Here is a 21,358-nt window from a genome sequence, read left to right as displayed (position 1 = left end):
ACTATTATATAGAGAATGGATAAACAACAAGGTCCTACTGTATAGCACAGAGATCTATATTCAGTATCCTATGATAAACCGTGATGGAAAAGAATATGAAAAAGAGTATGTATATACACATGTATAACTGAATCACTGTGCTGTACAGCAGAAATGGACACAACATTGTAAATCAACTCCAATAAAATAAATTCTAAAAAAAGAATTTTCTGTTTGCAGCTACTGACACAAACTGGAGACAAGCCAAATCCTAAATCCGTCCTTCTATTTATCACTCAGCAGGATCCCTGCGAGCAAGATGCATAGTATTCAACCTTGAAAAAAATTTTTAAAAGCATTATTTCAGTAGGAAAAAAAAAAGTGCTCTAACAATATGTGTAAATTCTTGATCTTTTTGGAAGTTTTGGCACAGATAAACTTATGCAAAATAAGACATTCTGTTCTGTCATTTTCTTTTCTCTTCATTAGGTGTAACAAAGGATATACTCTGGAGGGTGAGAAAGAATCATCCTGCCTTGCTAGCAGTTCTTGGAGTCATTCTCCTCCCTTGTGTGAACTGGTCAAGTGTTCCAGCCCCGAAGACATAAATAATGGGAAATATATTTTGAGTGGGCTCACCTATCTTTCTACTGCATCGTATTCGTGTGAGAATGGATACAGGTACAGTCCTAGACACCAGCCAAGCTTCCTACAGTACCCTGTTCCTCATTATTTACTCAGTGGGTTTCACTTGCATGTGACTGACTGGCTTGAAATACAAGTTTTTAAATGTAAAAGATATTCTCAAATGTGTATGCGTCTTGAGGCCCAGCCTATAGTAAATGCCCAGGGAAATATTCCATCTAATTTTGACTCTGGGACCTCTAATTCAATGTTATAAACATTCAGACATTAAAAAGGAAAGCAAAAAATGTTTATGAAGCATAACACAACACCTAATAAAATGCTTTAGTGATGGATATTTTGGCAAACGAAATATTGCATAGGATGTCGTAAAAATCATGTCAAGATGAGGACCAGGGTCTTTAATACTGTTAAGAGGTTAATTTGATTAATGGGGTGTGTGTGTGTATTCAAAAAGAAGGGACAGTATCTCTGGTGGTCCTGTAGTTAAGACTTCACCTTCCAATGCCGGGGGTGCGGGTTCAATCCCTGGTCAAGGAACTAAGGAATTTGTTAATATTGTAACAAATTCAATAAAGATTTTTAAAATGGTCCACATCAAAAAAATCTTAAAAAAAAAAAAAGGGCTTCCCTGGTGGCGCAGTGATTAAGAATCTGCCTGCCAATGCAGGGGACACGGGTTCAAGCCCTGGTCCAGGAAGATCCCACATGCCACAGGGCAACTAAGCCTGTGTGTCACAACTACTGAGCCTGCGAGCCACAACTACGGAAGCCCACGCACCTAGAACCCATGCTCTGCAACAAGAGAAGCCACCGCAATGAGAAGCCCACGCCCCGCAACGTCGAGAAGCCCGCGCACCACAACGTAGAGTAGCCCCCGCTCACCGCAACTAGAAAAAGCCCGCACACAGCAACAAAGACCCAACACAGCCAAAAATAAAATAAATAAAAACAAAACAAAACAAAAAGAAGGGACAATAAAGAGTTGGGCTGTGATCAAAAACTTGTCCAACAGGATCTGACATGAAACAGATCAAGTGAACAGAAAATAGAGTTGTACAATCAAAAGCTGGTTGGCAGTGAAGGTGGATAAGCCATGCCGTAGGCCTGTGAGGTTTTTAAATTCAAAGGAAGACCAGAGGTCAGAGTGATGAGCAACACGGTTCAGATGCCCAGGCTAATGGCAAGGGCAGTGCCCTCTGACCTCAGTTACCTTGACTTCCTGGGTGTCTGTCTTCCTTATCACTGGATCCTAACCAGCATGTTACCCCTTCTCATCCAAGTAATCTGCTAATCACAGCACCACCAATGAGCACATTGAACCATTTTATTTTGTACCCCAGTTATGTTGTTTTAGCCTACTCATAGTTTTAAATGAATCTATAGCCAGCTGAGATTTCCCTTTAAAAAAAAAAAAAAAAGTGATTGATTGACTGATTGATTGCCACGTGGGATCTTAGTTCCCTGACCAGGGATTGAACCTGTGTCTCCTGCAGTGGAAGCGCAGTGTCTTAACCACTGGACTGCCAGGGAAGTCCCAGATTTCCCTTGTTTTTATATAAAGCAATAAAATGGGAAGAAACTTTATTTTTATGTATTAAAATTCCGCAAGTGTCCCCTATTCTCTCCTAAGTCCTTCCTAGTTCATCTCCAAAGCAAAAAGTAAATAGCCAACAAAAGAGGCAGCACCATTCTTTCCTGTAGCTTGCAGGGCCCTCTGGTCATCGAATGCTCGGCCTCAGGCAGCTGGGACAGAGCGCCACCTACCTGCCATCTCGTCTTCTGTGGAGAGCCACCGGCCATCAAAGATGCTGTCACCACCGGGAGTAACTTCACTTTTGGGAACACTGTCACTTACACTTGCAAAGAAGGGTGAGTAAACCCAATGAAGGAAAGGAATTTGGGGAGAGGATGGGCCCAAACGCAGATGGGCTCCATTGAATACTAAATTAAATTTCCTGGCAGCCAAAGCCAAAGAGAGCTTTATGTTCTTTTCTTACAACAGAAAGGGAGCATATTCCCCTGTGGAAACAATGTTTTCCTGGAATTAGAGTAATTTATCAAATTAGGCCTTGAATAATGGACATTGGGCAGTGCAGTGGAAAATATCTCTATACTTTAATTAAAGATGCAAAAAGCATATTTAGATAGGTATTTGTGTATTTATCCTCTGCCAAACCAAATGCAAGACGTAGGTCACAACATAAAAATGCCACATCTGCATGAAAAAAATATTTAAAAGTTCAGATTTAAAAATTTTTAATGATCTCATTTAATTCAGAGGTAAAGTGTAAAAAAACAGGAACAGATTACAAGGTGCTTTCATACTCATTATCTCATTTTATCCTCACAAAAACCGTGTAAGACACAGAGAAAGGAGAGGCTCCCTCTGGGATGGTGGTCTGCTTAGGGTCTCAGGCAGGCAGTAAAGAATTGAGGGGTGATTAAATCCCAGATCATCTGACTGGCATTTCATTGCTCATTTTTTTCCGTGCTTCCTCAGTAAATGTTTTCACCAGTAATAGTTTATAACTTTCACACTCCAGATTTACCACAGATGCTTTTCATACAGTTGGAACGAGTGGCAGCAGAGGGGCTGCCATTTTCTGGATTTGTGTCTCAGCTCTATCATTCACTCACTGTGCAGCCCGGGGAAAATGGTTTAACCTCTCTCTGCTTCTATGGGTTCATTAAAGGTTGATACTCCTTATGGATATTGTGAGGAGTAAAATGATATACTGCATGGACTAGCCAGAAAATAATAACTCAACAAGCTGTGCCACTATTATGATGTTACGACAGTAGAGAGGACACAGTTTCATGAAAGTAACATGAAAGTTGAAGTTGTTTTCACCTAGATAGAAGACCGTTCCACTAATACAGGCCACCAGCAGGTGGCAACAATATTTTCTTGCAAAAAGCTCTTGAGAGTCAAATACTCTCGTAAATAACTGACAGAAATCCCGGCTCTTAACACCTTCTTAAGTGAGAAAAGAAATCTTGAATATTAAAATGTCAGTGTAAGAATTAGCTTTTTAAAATTTATTTTGTTGAAGTATAGTTGCTTTACAATGTTGTATCAATTTGTAGGAATTAGCTTTTGATGGCCCCATCTCTCCCCTGTGGATGGATTCATTTAAAAATTTGCTTCGTAACGAACTACATAGTACTATTTAAGATTAGTCATTTAAATGTTTGTGAAACCTTATCGATATAAATGTTCCAAATAATAACTAGATATTGACAACTTCTGGGTTTTTTTTTCTGATTAAGAAGTAATGTATTATCACCATATAAAACTAGAAAATAAAAATATATATATTTTTTTTTAATTTTTTTTAAATTTTTTATTTTTTTTTTTAATGCTATTTTTGTCTGCTTACATTCTTTTTATTTGTGTACGTATGTATGTATGGCTGTGTTGGGTCTTCGTTTCTGTGCGAGGGCTTTCTCTAGTTGTGGCAAGTGGGGGCCACTCTTCATCGCGGTGCGTAGGCCTCTCACTATCGTGGCTTCTCGTTGCCGAGCACAGGCTCCAGACGCTCAGGCTCAGTAATTGTGGCTCACGGGCCGAGTTGCTCCGCGGCATGTGGGATCTTCCCAGACCAGGGCTCGAACCTACGTCCCCTGCATTGGCAGGCAGATTCTCAACCACTGCGCCACCAGGGAAGCCCAAAAATATATTTTTTTAAATTGCCCAAAGATAAATGATACTTTACTATATCTCCTACTAGAATTTTGTCTTTGCATGTACTTTTAAAGATCATGCTCTTATAAAAATTCCCATTTTTCTTTTTTTCTCTATAAATCATTCACTTATATCATAAGAAGAGTTCTATATCTGCCTAATGTTAAGTCTGCATATTATACAAAAAGGGTTTGTTAAAAGAAGCAATAAAGACAATAATGAAAATCACAACAAACCCCTGCATTCATAGGGGGTTTTACATTCTTCAAAGGACATTCCTGTGAATTGTCTCATCTGCTCCCTTCAACAAAGAGGGGGATTTTGAAGAAGATATATTATTCCCACTTTATAGTTAATACATAAAGGTGTTGGGCCACGTTATCGTACAGATCCCTTCTGCTCTAAGCAAATAGACACCCTGTGGGAGCTTTCTTCTCATTGAAAAGATGGAAACCAAATCTGTCACCTCAGTCATATAGCTGTTAAAGGGTATGAGGCCATTTTTTAGAAAAGTGCTTTATATGTGCATGAAGGTACTATATAAATATGGCTTTATTAATATTTTCTGTGTCATCATTATTGTTATGTAAAGTGATGACGTTTTAATAATATAGGGGAAACTATCTTAAGTAGTTAATCAAATTAATAGAAAGTACACATGGTCACAAATCACTACCACTCATGTTTTTTTCCTAAAAGAAAAATATCAATAGCTATTAGGAGATAGTTTCATTTTTCTGAAAGTAAAAATTTTGGTGAGAGGAAGAACACTTTGCCCCTTTACATACACTTACTCTTAGAGTGTTATGAGGGTGGCCAGATTGGAGAGCTCTGTCTTATTCCTTTTTTCTGGACAAATGCCTAATGAAACATTTAAATATGCAAAAGAGCACAAAACCAAATTAATCTCTATTTAAAATTACCTGTGTATCCACCGCTGAGATAAAAGTACATGTTAAATTTTTGCCATAGTTATTGTAGATCTCTCTTTATAAAAGAAATACAGTATTACAAAAATAACTAGAAGCCATTCTCATCACTTACTCTTCTCAAAGTAAATGTGCATTTTTTTCTGTGTTACATATGTATGTCCTCATAAACAAATATTCTGTTGATTTAAATGTTTTAATTTTCGTGTACGTTGTTTCATACTCTGAGTATCCTTTTGAAGCTTGATTTTCATTTAACGTCATGTTTTTTGCCTTTGTTGATAAATGTAAATCAACAGAATTCATTTTAACTGCTGTATAGTGCTTCCTTGTCGGATTGAGCAATCTCTAAATTACCCATTTCCCTGCTGGTAGAGGGTTAGTTGATTTCCACTTTATCTGATGATACAGCAGTGCTGAAGTAAACATTGTTGCACATCTCCCTGTCCATAGAAGGAAGAATACCTCTGGCCTAGACACCAAAAGTGAGAATTGTTGGGTCATGAGGCATGCATATTTTTAACTTTATATTAGATAGTCCTTAATATTTATCAGTCGTTTCCTTTAGAGTTTGTTTTTTGTATGTGTCAAATTTAAGAAGTTTTTCCTACTCTGAGATCATACTCAGTTTCTTTGCCTTTCTGCTGAACAACTCAAAGATCTTAGAAAATATTTGTTTTTGTCACCCCTCTCATCTTAAATGTCTTATCACTATCTATGTTTTACTTCCCTCTTATTTTACAACTTTCCAAATTAGTCATTTTTTTAATATACTCAATGCTTATTTAGATTTACTAACATTTTTATGAATCTTTCATAAAAAGCATTCATTTTTATGAATTGCTTTTTCCATCCCACTCCTTCCTTTGGGTTTAATGCTTCTACTTCCTGAAGTACCTCCTTTATATCTTTCTTTTGGCAAGAGTCAGTATGTTACACAATCTTTGTCTGAAAATAATAGTATTTTACCCTTGCTCCTGAATTATAGTTTAGCTGGGTATACAAGTCTACATTAATAGTTTGCTTCCATAAACATTTTTGAAAGATATTTCCACTGCCCTGTGACTTCTAGTGTTTCTACAGAGGATTCCATCAGTCTAGTTTAGTATCCCTCAACCAGGGGCAATATTGCCCTCCAGAAATATTTGACAATGTCTGGAGACGTTTTTGGTTGTCCCTGTTGAGGGAAAGGTGCTATAGGAACTAGTGAATAGAGTCTGGGGATGCTGCTAAAACATCCTACAATGCATAGGACAGACCCCCACAACAAAGAATTGTCTGGTCCAAAATGTCAGTAGTGCTGAGGTTGAGAAACTGGTTGAATTGTTGTTCCTTTATAAGTAATGTGTTTTCCCTTTATTTATTTTTTTAATTTGTCTTCATTGTTTTGGTGTTTCTCTATGGTATGACTAAAGTTGTACTAATTGCCATTCATCTTATTCAGGGCTCATTGTACTTCTTACATCTGAGAATTTGTATCTTTTACCAATTTTAGAATAAGCTATTTTCACTTTAAATATTTTTTCTTCTTAACTTTCACTTTTCTCCATTTCTGTAAGTTTTATTAGATAAATATTGGAGCTTTTATTTCTACTTTACATGTTTATTAACCTGTCACATTTTCCATCTCTTTAAAAACTTGGGTTGCATTTGGATAATCTCCTCACATATATCTTCCAGTTCACTAATTTTCCTTTCTACTATCTATAATCTGCTTTTGAAATGTGTCCCCTTTTTTTGAATTTTTATTTTCTATATTTTTATTTTTAGGATTTCTCTTTATTTTTCAACTATTTCTTTTTACATAGTCTCTTCTTTTTAAATAGGATTTTAAGGGTTTTTGTCCTTAATTATTTGAACATATTTCTTTCTTTTTTTTTTTAGATTTTAGACCACTTTTTCTATTATCTCAATTTATTGGTGCCCTTATCTTGCTGTTTGTTCTGTCTACTGACCCATTCATGATGGAAAGCGTGCATGTGTGTTTTGTAATTTCAGATTCTGTCCTTATAGTGTTTGGGACTTGTTTGATCTGTGACAGTCCTTTAATGATCTGAGTATAAGGATTATTTTTTCTTCTAGGTGCCCCAGGAGTATCACCATCCAAAAACCTAAGTTTACATTTATTTATCAGTTCAAAGGCTTTCCATACAAAATGAGTGGTATAAACCCTACCCTCAAGTCCACATGACGTGCAGTCCTGGGTTCTGCTACCTTAGCCGGGACTTTGTTTTTCCAGCCAGATTCCCAGCAAATACAGAGATCTCACTTGTCATCTCACTAGGCCTCTAGGTGGAATTTTTCTGGTGAATATCCTTTCAGTGTATGTCCTTCTAGGACATAGATTCTTGCCAGAGACTCAGCTATTACTCTCTATTTCCCCTTTCCTGTCCAATCCAAGGGCAACCGTAGCATTCATTCACAGGCTTACTTTTCTGTTTTTAATTTCCTCTTCATTTCTGGCACATGGAGATATCCTTTCTGGTCAGCTAAGCTATGCATTTAAAATAATTTCTGTTGTATTTCATCAAGTGTTATTTAGGGAGGGTGTTCAGACAATATTATAGCCAGAACTAGAAGTCAGTGCTTGTCCTCTCTCTCTTCACTCCTTTTCTATCTCTTCCCACCAAGGGATTGATTACCATAGGTCAACATGCATTATGTCTGTTCTATTCCAGGATGGAATCACTGTGTTCATGTCATGGCTTTTGTGTAATGACTTTGGCATCCTGCTGTCTCCTTTCACTTCCTAAGATGCTGTTGGCCTGATAAGAATGTTAGGGCCTATTTCCCTCCCTAACCCTCTCAATCCCCTCTTCTCCCTTGGGGCTGCCTAACATAGACCACTGACCTACACACCGTTTAAGCTACCCACTCCTCTTTATCGGGTGCACATACACACATTCTTGTTTTGGTCTCAATATTTTTGTCTTCTCTTAATTGGTGTTGTGCTTTGCATGGGCCTTTCCTTGGGTTAAGAAAAGAAGGCATTCTCTCAAGATTAGGATAGAAGAACAGAGACTTTAGGAGACTGGAGTAGTAAGATGAATGCCAGAGAAGAAAAGGAATAAGTCTGATTTCTGTCTCCTGCCCTGAAATTGGCCTTCCAAATTCACCTTTTATCAAAACATTACACTGGTGGTTTTCAGCTTTTTGCCTCAATTAATAAAATGGTCACTTGCTTCCCATTTTCCTTTTCATCCTCATGTATACTCTCTTGGTGAGAAACTCAGTAGGAAGGAAGGGTCACTGACATCCTAACATCCTGATAGAATGTTTCCCTTTTGAGTCTTCTCAAATATAGACGTTTAAATGCAATTACTGAATATACTACGATAACATTTTTGTAATCTTTTTCAATTGGAAACAGAACTAATTACTGATACAGATTTATACTTTCTATTGCTCTTATTAAATTGCAGCCCTTTAAATATCTAGTATGCTGCTCTTTTAAGACTCTTTTAAGGTTCTTTTTCTCAGAAGAGAAGAGCTAATAACCCACTGGGGAGCCTTCTCACAAAGCTTCCCAGGCCCATGCCCGTTAGTAGGCATTCACTCCATGAATCAAATCACTGAAAATTGCATCTGGAGATTACTCTGCCCATTTTCAAAGGATTTTTTGTTATCATTCCAGAAGTATGATAATGTATTACAGCCAGTGTATCCTAAAATGTGTCATTCTATGACATCACTGTAATATCGATGGGACATTTTTCCTTGGAATTACGGAGGAAAACAACTTGTTTTATAATACGTATGGCCTGATTTTAAATAACAGACTGCAAGGGTGTCCCCAGTGTCTCTTGAATGAGAATACAAAAGGTCACACAGAGTAAAATTAAATAGTTCAATGTTTTAGATTTGTACCAATTCCAATTTTTCCTGTTTTAGTAGCCAGCGTATATAGGATGTATCTTATCATCTGTACAAAACTTTATCATTTTTAAGTGATTCTTTTACATAAGCAGGTGAAATATGTCTTCCAGAAATCTTAACACTCATTTCGATTTCTAACATAATGAAATGGTGTGGCAGTTTGATCAGAGACCAGTTATAGTTCTATCTAGGCAATAACTACAAATTAATTCCTGTTTTTTTGGCATTCAGAGAATATATCCTTCTTTAGCATCTTAAAAGACTAACTGATATATATGTTTCAGAAGACAGTTATTTTTGATAAGCCTCTGTCCCCATCTTCACTGAATATGCTATCTAGTCTAAAGCACTGGCTTTATTTATTTATTTTTGAAGCCACTCAATGTAAATTCCTCTGCTCCTCTGAAATGCCAGCCATTCAAGTATTGATAGCTTGGCCCCAGGGTTCTACAAATGGATCATTAGAACTAATTGAGAGGTTTCAGTAAGGGATCCCAGCCCCTTCATAACATTTCCGTGACTGAAAAATGATCCTACACTCTGGTTAAGATGCCAAGCTTGCAGCTTTGGAAGTGAAGGTGTAGGGAGACAGATGTTTCAGCCAGCTCAACCTCAAATCTGCCTTTCTCTTTCTCATCAATGGGCATGATTCCAAGTCTGTTCACTCTCAAAGTCACTCTCCTCTGAGCCTATTCCAATAGGTCTATAGCCCTTTTTGAATTGTGATGCCCAGAGCTGAATGTGCAAATTAGAATGTAACTGCAAGAGAGATAAAAACACCAAGTCTAGGGACTGACACGTGGTACTTAAAACATAACAATTTATTTCATTTCTCTTCTTGTCTTTCTGGATAAATGAGTTTCTAAAGATGCAGTAACCCTTTTAAGGATGTCACCATTGACTCATTCAACTCATTCGAGGAAACTAAAGTCTTTCACATTGGCTGCCACTAAGCCAGGTTTCCCTTTGTGCAGTTTTTCTTTATTATCTATATACAGGACCTCCCATTTTATCTTTGTTAAATATTACCTAGTAAGATTAGAAACACTGAACTGCCCTGTTAAAACCCTTATCCTTCACCCTACAGTTATGTGTTGCTTACAAACTGATGGGCTAAGGACAGAGTTTTGTGGCATTCAGAAGGTACGAAACACCCAACTAGCTTACTTCTATTAACCAATACTCTTTGGGTCATCCAGTTAATAAACCACTTAACTATCTTTCTGTTCTAGCAGCATTTCTTCTGCTAAAATCTTATGAGAATCCTTGTCAAAGGAACTGTCAAAAACCATTTCCAGTTCATCTGTGCCTGCCACATCTTCACCCATTAACCATCACAACTGTCAAAAACACACAAGATCCTAGTGACCACTGCTTCCTTTTCCAGATGTTCATAGGCCATTCCTAACTATTTGTAAGTCCCCAGAAGTCCCCAGCTATATCACACTCCCATTTCTTTGCTCCTGTTACTTGTCTTCCTTTCCTGCTTCTTTCACGACTCCCCTCAAAAGCCATTTCATCTGGGACACAAAGTACATGCACTGACATTGCCTTGTACACTAAGGAAGGGATTCTAGCACATAGCATGGCCGAATTGCCTAATGAAGAACTAAATGTTGATCGAGAATCATAAAGAAAAGTCAAGTTCTTAAGTCAGAGAAAGGGATGGTGTCAGTTCTAGGAAAGTATGGATAGTATTGAAAATGCATTCTTTAAATTCATTTATTCAAAATACATATATTTAGTGGTAATCTTCCATTATATTACAGAAGAGCTTTTTGCTGTGATTTTCCATTAGGGAAGAGTCATTGGTGGAGATTTTCCAGCAGATCAGGGGTCAGAGGCCTAACAAAGTGCTGCCAGATTACAAAACTCTGTTCTTGTGTCCTCAAGAGGCTTTGAGGAATAAGGAAGATTCTGGAGGCAGAGGCTTCTGCCTCAAAGCAGCCAGTCCCATTACCTAAAGGAAGCACTCTATAGATGGCACAATGGGTCCTAATAAATCAGGGATGTCTCAGGTGATGTCTATAAACTTCAGCCAATGAAATATGGTAGCAACATCAAAGGACCCCGTGAAAATAATGATGCATGGTTCAAAGTGTGCAAAGGATGTAAATTGTGCTATAAAAATATAAAACATCAAGAGCCTCTATAGGAAGCATCCTAAATGCCCATTGACAGACGAATGGATAAAGAAGATGTGGTACATATATACAATGGAATATTACTCAGCCATAAAATGGAACGAAACTGAGTTATTTGCAGTGAGGTGGATGGACCTAGAATCTGTCATACAGAGTGAAGTAAGTCATAAAGGGAAAAACAAATATCGTATATTAATGCATATATGTGCAATCTAGAAAAATGGTACAGATGAACCGGTTTGCAAGACAGAAATAGAGACACAGATGTAGAGAACAAACGTATGGACACCAAGGGGGGAAAGCTGGCGGGGGTGGGTGGGGATGAATTGGGTTTTGGGATTGACATATATACACTAATATGTATAAAATAGATAACTCATAAAAACCTGCTGTATAAAAAAAAGTAGATTAAACCAAGGATGTGAAAAATCTGTACACTGAAACTACAAAACATTGATAAAATAAATTGAAGAAGACCCAAAAAAAAGAGCCTCTGTAAATGGAACACATTCTACACAGGAATAGCAGAGTCTAGGCACTCAGACCTAGGGCAATGTATTTTTAATAATAAAATTATGCTTGTAACATACTGTCTTTGTATATCTTCCTGGATCCTTTAAGACAGAAGCCGTCCAAAAATTTATTCAGCTCAGATTCTTATGCAAAGAACTGAGCTTTTCCACAACAATGAACTGCAGCAGACCCTAACTGGAGACTATGCTCAGCTATTGGGGAAGGCTATGAGTATTCGCTTTGAGACCACTTCTATCCATAGCACGATATATGACTGTAGGTAGGGTAGGAACACACATCTCTGATGATGCTCTATCATTTTTTCCTTGATCTTTCTGTTTCCTATGGATTTCCTAAATCTTGCCAGAGCGGGTGAAGGAATTCCAATCTCTCTATAAGAGCCGATTCCTTATAAAACGAAAAGGGACCTCAGGAGAAATGTTTGCTAGCTAATGACTTAAGAATCTTTGCTGAAGGGCAGGTCAGATAAGTTGTACTAATGACACTGCCATACAGTTTCCACAGGACACCCACCGATTGCGATCTAACCGACCTCCTTTTAAAAAGGGAGAGGACACTGTAGCACTATTTACAATAGCCAGGACATGGAAGCAACCTAAGTGTCCATCGACAGATGAATGGATAAAGAAGATGTGGCACATATATACAATGGAATATTACTCAGCCATGAAAAGAAACAAAATTGAGTTATTTGTAGTGAGGTGGATGGACCTAGAGTCTGTCATACGGAGTGAAGTAAGTCAGATAAAGAAAAACAAATACTGTATGCTAACACATATATATGGAATCTAAAAAAAAAATATGGTTCTGATGAACCTAGGGGCAGGACAGAAATAAAGATGCAGACATAGAGAATGGACTTGAGGACACAGGGAGGGGGAGGGGTAAGCTGGGATGAAGTGAGAATAGCATTGACATGTATACACTACCAAATGTAAAATAGATAGCTAGTGGGAAGCAGCCGCACAGCACAGGGAGATCAGCTCGGTGCTTTGTGACCACCTAGAGGGGTGGGATAGGGAGGGTGGGAGGGAGACGCAAGAGGGAGGGGATATGGGGATATATGTATAGGTATAGCTGATTCACTTTGTTGTACAGCAGAAACTAACACAACATTGTAAAGCAATTATACTCCAATAAAGATGTTAAAAATAAATAAATACATACATACATACATACAAAGGGAGAGTCATCTCCTAAAAAAAAAATAAAAGGAAGAGAGATAGAGCAACATCATGGGAAAGATAGAAGGGTTGGAATCCAGTAAACCGAATTCAGATCCTAACTCTGCTGCTTGCACCCATGTGACTCTCAGCAGATTTCCTAGCCTGTCTGAACGACCATTCACTCATCTGCAAAATGAAAAAATTAATATTTCTAAACAGGGTTCAATTGGTGCCAAATTATTTTAGTCCCCTTACGCTTCATTATTATCAAGACGACAGACTGATCGGATGTTAGACAGTCCTTTCAAACTCCCTGTCCTCTTTCTCTTCAGTGCGAAAGTGAGAATGAAAATCAGAATGACTCAAATGTAATTATTCTAATACTGCGTATCCTAATATTTCGATCTGCTTCATTGAGAGAGCACTTGAGCATAATTTAAGATTTTTGTAAGTCATCAATCTAGCATCATATATGGGGAAATACCTGTGCATAAAGAAAACAAAATTTATTCGTGCTGGTTGAATAGCAGAGTCATATGCAGACACAGCTTTTAATGCTAACCACATGGTTAAGGGTTTAGGAAACAATGGAGACTGAAATTATAATCCCTCCTTTAAAGTTCATTGATTATAAGCAAGTGGATAACTAGGAGTTATATGCAGGCTACCTGTGGTTCATCAGAGCTTTTGTTTCAAAGACTGGTGATCAAATTAAGCAACGGAAATCATCTATAGATAGATGAAGTTCCAACTTTGAATTGAGTCAGACAGGACCATAGCTTAGTCCTCATTTTTATTTTTAAAGAAATGTGTAACAATTTTTAGAGTTCTTTTTTTTTTTAACATCTTTATTGGAGTATAATTGCTCTACAGTGGTGTGTTACTTTCTGCTTTATAACAAAGTGAATCAGCTATACGTATACATATATCCCCATATCTCCTCCCTCTTGTGTCTCCCTCCCACCTTCCCTATCCCACCCCTCTAGGTGGTCACAAAGCACCGAGCTGATCTCCCTGTGCTATGCGGCTGCTTCCCACTAGCAATCTATTTTACATTTGGTAGTATAAATAGCAAAATCCACTTCCCTTTCTGAACAAGCCCTAATATTAATAACAAGATGTATATCTTAAATGAAGGTCATTTGATCAATAAGCTCAAATTCAAATCGTAAATATTGTTTTAAAGGATAAAGGGTAAAAGTAAAGTCATTGGTGGAAAGATTTAAAAAATAAAAGCAGAATAAGAAGATGCAAACACCTTTTCTCAAATAATATGCTTAGTTACTGTTCCTTTCTCCCTCATCTCATAGCTACACCCTTGCCGGTCCTGACACCATTGAGTGCCTGGCCAATGGCAAGTGGAGCAGAAGCGACCAGCAGTGTCTGGCTGTCTCCTGTGACGAGCCCCCCAGTGTGGAACATGCCTCTCCAGAGACTGCCCATCGGTTATTTGGAGACATTGCATTCTACTATTGTTCAGACGGTTACAGCCTGGCAGACAACTCCCAGCTCCTCTGCAATGCCCAGGGCAAGTGGGTTCCCCCCGAAGATCAGGCCATGCCCCGTTGTATAGCTCATTTTTGTGAAAAACCCCCTGCTGTTTCCTACAGCATCTTGGAATCTGTGAGCAAAGCAAAATTTGCCGCAGGCTCAGTTGTGAGCTTCAAATGCATGGAGGGTTTCGTGCTGAACACCTCAGCAAAGATTGAATGTCTGAGAGGTGGGCAGTGGAGTCCTTCCCCCATGTCCATCCAGTGCATCCCCGTGCGCTGCGGAGAGCCACCCCGCATCATGAACGGCTATGCGATTGGATCAAACTACAGTTTTGGAGCCGTGGTGGCTTATAGCTGCAGCAGGGGCTTCTACATCAAAGGGGAGAAGAAGAGCGCCTGCGAAGCCACAGGACAGTGGAGTAGCCCCATACCCACATGCCACCCTGTATCTTGCAATGAACCACCAAAGGTTGAGAATGGCTTTCTGGAGGTAAGAGACTGATTCACATGTGTCCATGGCTTTCATCGTTTACAGGGCCAGCCCACTGTGGCTTATTCAGAAGCAGAGACATGAACAGACTAATAGGTGAATAACAGAAGCCACTAAATCTATTGGTGGTAAATATTGGAGAGAATTTGATAGAGGTCATGAATCCTTTTAATCTATAGCTTTCTACCTTCTACTAGCATATAGGCACTTGAAACACTTTATAGCAATATCTTAGCCCAGCTATGAAGTAAGAATAAAATAGTTTTAAGAGATACTATTTTGATTTACAAAAAGTTATTCCAAGATGGATGTATTGTTTATAGAAATCAAGGTCTAAATGGAACCTAGAGAAATCTGTTATCATTTCTTATTTTTAGACAGAAGATGGGGGTAAACCATCCATTCACCATAAGGTGGTTTTTGCAGTTTTCCTTTAGGGAACCTAAAGGTAACTTCATCAGGACGAAGGGTTTTGTCAGATCCACGTATATCCTCCTTTCTCGTTACTATGTGTCTTCTCATTAAATCTATCAAGAAAACAGGAATAACAATCTATTCCCCCAAATCAAGGGTCATTTTAAAGAGACAGTATTCTAATTAAACACTTTTTAAAAACCCATGCATACATAGTGCCTTTTCTCCTTTATATTCTAAAACAACAGTGAATGCCTTTTTTTTTTTTTTTTTTTTTTAAAGGATTTTCTTATTTATTTATTTATTTATTTATTTATTTATTTTTGGCTGTGTTGGGTCTTCGGTTCGTGCGAGGGCTTTCTCCAGTTGCGGCAAGCGGGGGCCACTCTTCATCGCGGTGCGGGGACCGCCCTTCATCGCGGTGCGCGGGCCTTTCTCTATCGCGGCCCCTCCCGTCGCGGGGCACAGGCTCCAGACGCGCAGGCTCAGCAATTGTGGCTCACGGGCCCAGCTGCTCCGTGGCATGTGGGATCTTCCCAGACCAGGGCTCGAACCCGTGTCCCCTGCATTAGCAGGCAGATTCTCAACCACTGCGCCACCAGGGAAGCCCGTGAATGCCTTTTATTTAAGACTTTTGCTCAGATGTATTAGCTTTCCATTGGAAGAAGGTGTCTAGTATATGTAAGGAGGCTTTCTTCATTTATTCATTTAACAAATATTTCTGGAGCTCCTACTAGGTGCCAGGTAAGCACTGGAGATCTAGTATTTAATAACACGGATTAGGTCTGTGATGGCATGGTGTTTACATGCATGTGGGGTACCCAAGAAATAGATAAATAAACAAAACAAATAATCATGTCCAAATACCAAGAAGTTCACTGCACCACGGAAGCTAGACGTACCATTAACAAAAGAAACATTGCAATCTTTTTAAAGTTTTCATAAGTAATTCATCTTTGTACTGCCTAAAAAAGACCTCTTATTATGTTATTCACTTATATATTTGCATGTTGAGAGTATGAATATTAACTTTTTTGTTTAAAACGTAAAATATTACTTTTTATTTTCCATCCTTATGTTATGGCAGCAATTTTTTAAAGTTATATTAAGAATGAACACAAAACTCTGACAGTAGGTCCATATCCATAAAAAAATTTGTTTTTCTTATTATCTAAGCGTCAACAAATGTATGTTTGTGTATGTTTCCTTTTCTGTGAGTAAAACAACAAACTATAGCACTGCTTTGGTCAGTGAGATTTTTTTAATTTACCAAGTAATTTATAATTTTTGGTATTGCTTCATCAACTCATCAATCGATTTAGAGACTATTGATCTTTACTTATTATGGGCTTACCACTGTGGCCAACATTTCTGCTGTAGGGATTACCTAATTTGACCTTCTGCCATCCTTTTTGTTTATTTAAATAAAAAAAATAGAGTGGACCTATTGGAAAAATACAAGTCTTCATTTGCTTATGTCTTAATTGATCCATTTTAACATAGGCATTTTAGTTTAGTTCTTCTTTACTGTGATTTGCTGTATTTTGTCAGTTATATTACGTGTTATACAAATTGTACTTCATTGCTTTCTCCCTGTTATCCAGCATACAACTGGCAGGACCTTTGAGAGTGAAGTGAGATACCGGTGTAACCCAGGCTATAAGTCAGTCGGAAGTCCTGTGTTTGTCTGCCAAGCCAATCGCCACTGGCACAGTGAATCCCCTCTGTCGTGCATCCCTCTCAACTGTGGAAAACCTCCCCCAATCCAGAATGGCTACAGGAAAGGAGAAAATTTTGAAGTAGGGTCCAAGGTTCAGTTTTTCTGCAATGAGGGTTACGAGCTTATTGGCGATCATTCTTGGACATGCCTGAAATCTGGCAAATGGAATAAGAAGCCAAACCAAAAGTGTGTGCCCGCCAAGTGCCCAGAGCCACCCCTCTTGGAGAACCAACTGGTTTTGAAGGAGTTGCCCACCGAGGTGGGAGTGGTGACATTTTCCTGTAAAGAAGGGAACGCCCTCCAGGGCCCCTCTGTCCTGAAATGCTTGCCATCCCAGCAGTGGAATGATTCTTTTCCTGTGTGTAAGATGGTTCTTTGCCTCCCGCCTCCGCTGATCTCCTTTGGGGTCCCTGCTCCTTCTCCTGCTCTTCATTTTGGAAGTACTGTCAAGTATTCTTGTGTGGATGGGTTTTTCTTAAGAGGAGATCCTACCACCTTCTGCCAGGCTGATGGTACCTGGAGCTCTCCACTGCCAGAATGTGTGCCAGTAGAATGCCCCCAACCTGAGGAAATCCTCAATGGTATCATTGACGTGCAAGGTCTTGCCTATCTGAGCACAGCTCTCTATACCTGCAAGCCAGGCTTTGAGTTGGTGGGCAATTCTACCACTCTCTGTGGGGAAAAAGGTCACTGGCTTGGAAGAAAACCAACCTGTAAACCCATTGAGTGCCCAAAGCCCAAGGAGATTTCGAATGGCAAATTCTCTTACACAAACCTACACTATGGGCAGACCATCACCTACTCTTGTGACCGGGGCTTCAGGCTCAAAGGTCCCAAAGCCTTGACTTGTTTAGAGACAGGTGATTGGGATGTGGATGTCCCATCTTGCAGTGCCATCCACTGTGATCCCCCACATCCCATTGAAAACGGTTTCGTAGAAGGTGCAGATTACAGCTATGGTGCCATGATCATCTACAGCTGCTTCCCTGGGTTCCAGGTAGCTGGTCACGCCATGCAGACCTGTGAAGAGTCGGGATGGTCAAGCTCCATCCCAACGTGTGTACTCATAGACTGCGGTCTCCCCCCTCACATTGATTTTGGAGACTGTACTAAGGTCAGAGATGGTCAGGAATATTTTAACCAAGAAGAAGACATGATGGAAGTTCCATATCTGACTCCTCACCCGCCTCATCATCTGGGAACAGGGGCTAAAACCTGGGGAAACACAAAGGGATCTCCTGCTACACATTCAGCAAAATTCCGATACAACACCCTGGTTTCATACACCTGTAATCCAGGATATGAACTCTTGGGGAACCCTGTGCTGATCTGCCAGGAGGATGGAACTTGGAATGGCAGTGCGCCATCATGCATTTCAGTTGAATGTGACCTGCCCGTTGCTCCTGAAAACGGCTTTTTGCATTTTACAGACACTACCATGGGCAGTGCCATACAGTATAGCTGCAAACCTGGGCACACTCTGGTGGGCTCCGACGTAAGACTTTGTCTACAGAATAGAGAATGGAGTGGTACTTCCCCACGCTGTGAGGCCATCTCATGCCCCAAGCCAAATCTAGTTATGAATGGCTCCATCAAAGGAAGCAATTACACATACCTGAGCATATTGTACTATGAGTGTAATCCTGGGTATGTGTTGAATGGCACTGACAGGAGAACGTGTCAAGAAAATAAAAATTGGGACAGGAATGAGCCAATCTGTATTCCTGTGGACTGCGGTTCACCTCCAGTCTCAGCAAATGGCCAGGTAAAGGGAGAGGGGTATACATTCCAAAAAGAGGTTGAGTACACTTGCGATGAAGGGTTCTTGCTGGAGGGGGCCAGCAGTCGTGTTTGTCTTGCTGATGGAAGTTGGAGTGGGACGACTCCCATCTGTGTGCCTGTCAGGTGTGCCCCCCCGCTACAGGTGGCAAATGGGGTGATGGATGGCCTGGACTATGGCTTCGGGAAGAAAGTGGTGTTCCATTGTCAAGACGGCTATGTGTTGCACGGTGCCCCCAAACTCATCTGTCAGTCAGATGGTAACTGGGATGCCCAGGTTCCTCTCTGTAAACCAGTCAGCTGTGGCCCTCCTGAAGATCTTGCCCATGGCTTCCCTAATGGCTTTTCCTTTTATCATGGGGGGCATATACAGTATCAGTGCTTTCCCGGTTATAAGCTCCATGGAAGTCCTTCAAGAAAGTGTCTCTCCAATAGTTCCTGGAGTGGCAGCCCACCTTCCTGCCTGCCTTGCACGTGTTCCCCACCAGTCATTCAAAATGGAGCAGTCAACGGGACAGATTTTGCTTGCGGACAGGCAGCTCGGATTCAGTGCTTCAAAGGCTTCCAGCTCCTGGGACTTTCTGAAATCACCTGCGAAGCCAATGGCCAATGGAGCTCTGGCTTCCCACGCTGTGAACACACTTCTTGCGGTTCTCCCCCAACGATACCAAATGCATTCACCAGTGAGAGTGGCTCTTTGGAGGAAAATGTGATAACTTACAACTGCAGATCTGGGTATGTCATCCGAGGCAGTTCAGATCTGATTTGTACAGAGAAAGGGACGTGGAGCCAGCCTTATCCTGTCTGCGAGCCCCTGTCCTGTGGACCCCCACCACCTGTCTCCAGTGCAGTGGCAACTGGAGAGGTACACACCTATGGAAGTAAAGTGAAACTCAGGTAAGACCATGGCTCTAGAGTCTCCAAGGGGCACAGGCAGGAGGGTTGTAAAATGAAAAGTGATAGGTCAAAAATTTAGCTAACTGGGAAGAAAACACCCTCTCTGGACTGCAGTCCAAAAACTGAAGCTTTTAACACTTGGCTTTATTCTACCCACAATTATGCAGAAATCCACTGACTTCGTCTAGAGTTTCTTGAACTGTTAGATATTTTCATAATAAAAATGAATTTAATAATGATATTATCCAGAACAAAGGTAAATCATGTCAACAACGTTTAAAGCAACTTTAGACTTGGCTAATCCTTAATGTGGATAACTAAGGATTCATCTGGTTGTCATTGTTTTCTTGGTGTTTTTGCAAGGCAGCTCCATCCCCCTGACATTTGAGTTATTTTTAATACATCACATAAAATGTCTACTAAGCTTTATAACAGCTTCTTGAATCCAAGAATAAGTCACCAACTATATTGCACTCCCTTTAAGGCACTCATTTTTACTTTCCCATTGCAGGTGTCTAGAAGGTTATATGATGGATACAGAGATAGACACATTCACCTGTCAGAAAGATGGTCGTTGGTTCCCTGAGAGAATCTCTTGCAGTCCTAAAAAATGTCCTTTGCCAGCAAGCATAACACACATACTTGTTCATGGGGATGATTTCAGTGTGAATAAGCAAGTTTCTGTGTCATGTGCAAAAGGGTATACCTATGAGGGAGTTAATATATCAACATGTCAGGTAAGATTCTCTGTCTTAATTAGAACATGTAGGGTATAACTCATTTATATATATTATACTATGTGTGTGTGTGTGTGTGTGTGTGTGTGTGGATATATATGTAAGTGTATATTATACTATATATATGTGTGTGTGTATATAGTTATATGTATATGTAAGTGTGTGGATATAGATATACATATACATATATCCGCACAGGCAGTATCTTGCTGTCCTGAAAAGAGAAAATGTCTCGTTTCCAATCATGTCAAAGAATTTGAGAAGTTTTTTGGTAGAAATATAATAAAATATATCTTTCTTTCCCATGGTCCCATTTTTAAAAATAAGAAAGTGCCAAGGGCAGGTGAAAAGTCCCAAAGGTAAATAAAATGTTAAAATATCTATAACAAGAGATTCATGACAAATCAACTATGTGTATGGTCTACACATAGACTCTCTATGTGTAGAAATGAGGCCTAATTGTTACCAAATATGTTTCCAGGTTTAGTAGAAGAGCAAAGGTAGCAGAAACAAAAATTGGAGTCAAATTCTGCCTCTGCTTACTACTTGTGTCACTTTAATAAAGCTACTTAGAATTGCCAAGCTCCTATCAGTGTGGTATTAGTGTAAAATTCGGTAGAAGGGGAAATGAATGGAATGGAAGAAATAAGTCAAAAGTAGATCCTGATAAAGGAATCATCACAAGTCAGTGAAGAAAGGAATCATTAATAAACAAATCATTCTGATACAATGAAGTAACCACTAGGGAAAAAATTAATATATACCAAAATAAACTCCAGATGTATCAAAAGAAAACAATACTATGTAGCTTTTAAAAGTTAATAGTAATACCCAGAATATCATTTGTGCAAAAAATATATTTATTGA

General features: G+C 39.4%; 1 protein-coding gene across 1 annotated transcript in view; it reads left to right on the top strand.

Moving 5' to 3' along the window:
* The window catches only part of SVEP1 (sushi, von Willebrand factor type A, EGF and pentraxin domain containing 1), a 183,320-nt gene that overhangs the window by 133,185 nt on the left and 28,777 nt on the right, over positions 1-21,358 (top strand). Inside the window, exons 35-39 of the mRNA XM_057548136.1 lie at positions 469-660; positions 2,329-2,496; positions 14,272-14,944; positions 16,963-19,754; positions 20,266-20,491. Coding sequence (XP_057404119.1) covers positions 469-660; positions 2,329-2,496; positions 14,272-14,944; positions 16,963-19,754; positions 20,266-20,491 — 4,051 coding nt within the window. The remainder of the gene's footprint in view (positions 1-468; positions 661-2,328; positions 2,497-14,271; positions 14,945-16,962; positions 19,755-20,265; positions 20,492-21,358) is intronic.

This window comes from Balaenoptera acutorostrata, chromosome 6 (genome assembly GCF_949987535.1).
Source record: "Balaenoptera acutorostrata chromosome 6, mBalAcu1.1, whole genome shotgun sequence".
NCBI lineage: Eukaryota > Metazoa > Chordata > Mammalia > Artiodactyla > Balaenopteridae > Balaenoptera > Balaenoptera acutorostrata.
This window is presented reverse-complemented; position numbering and strand designations above follow the sequence as displayed.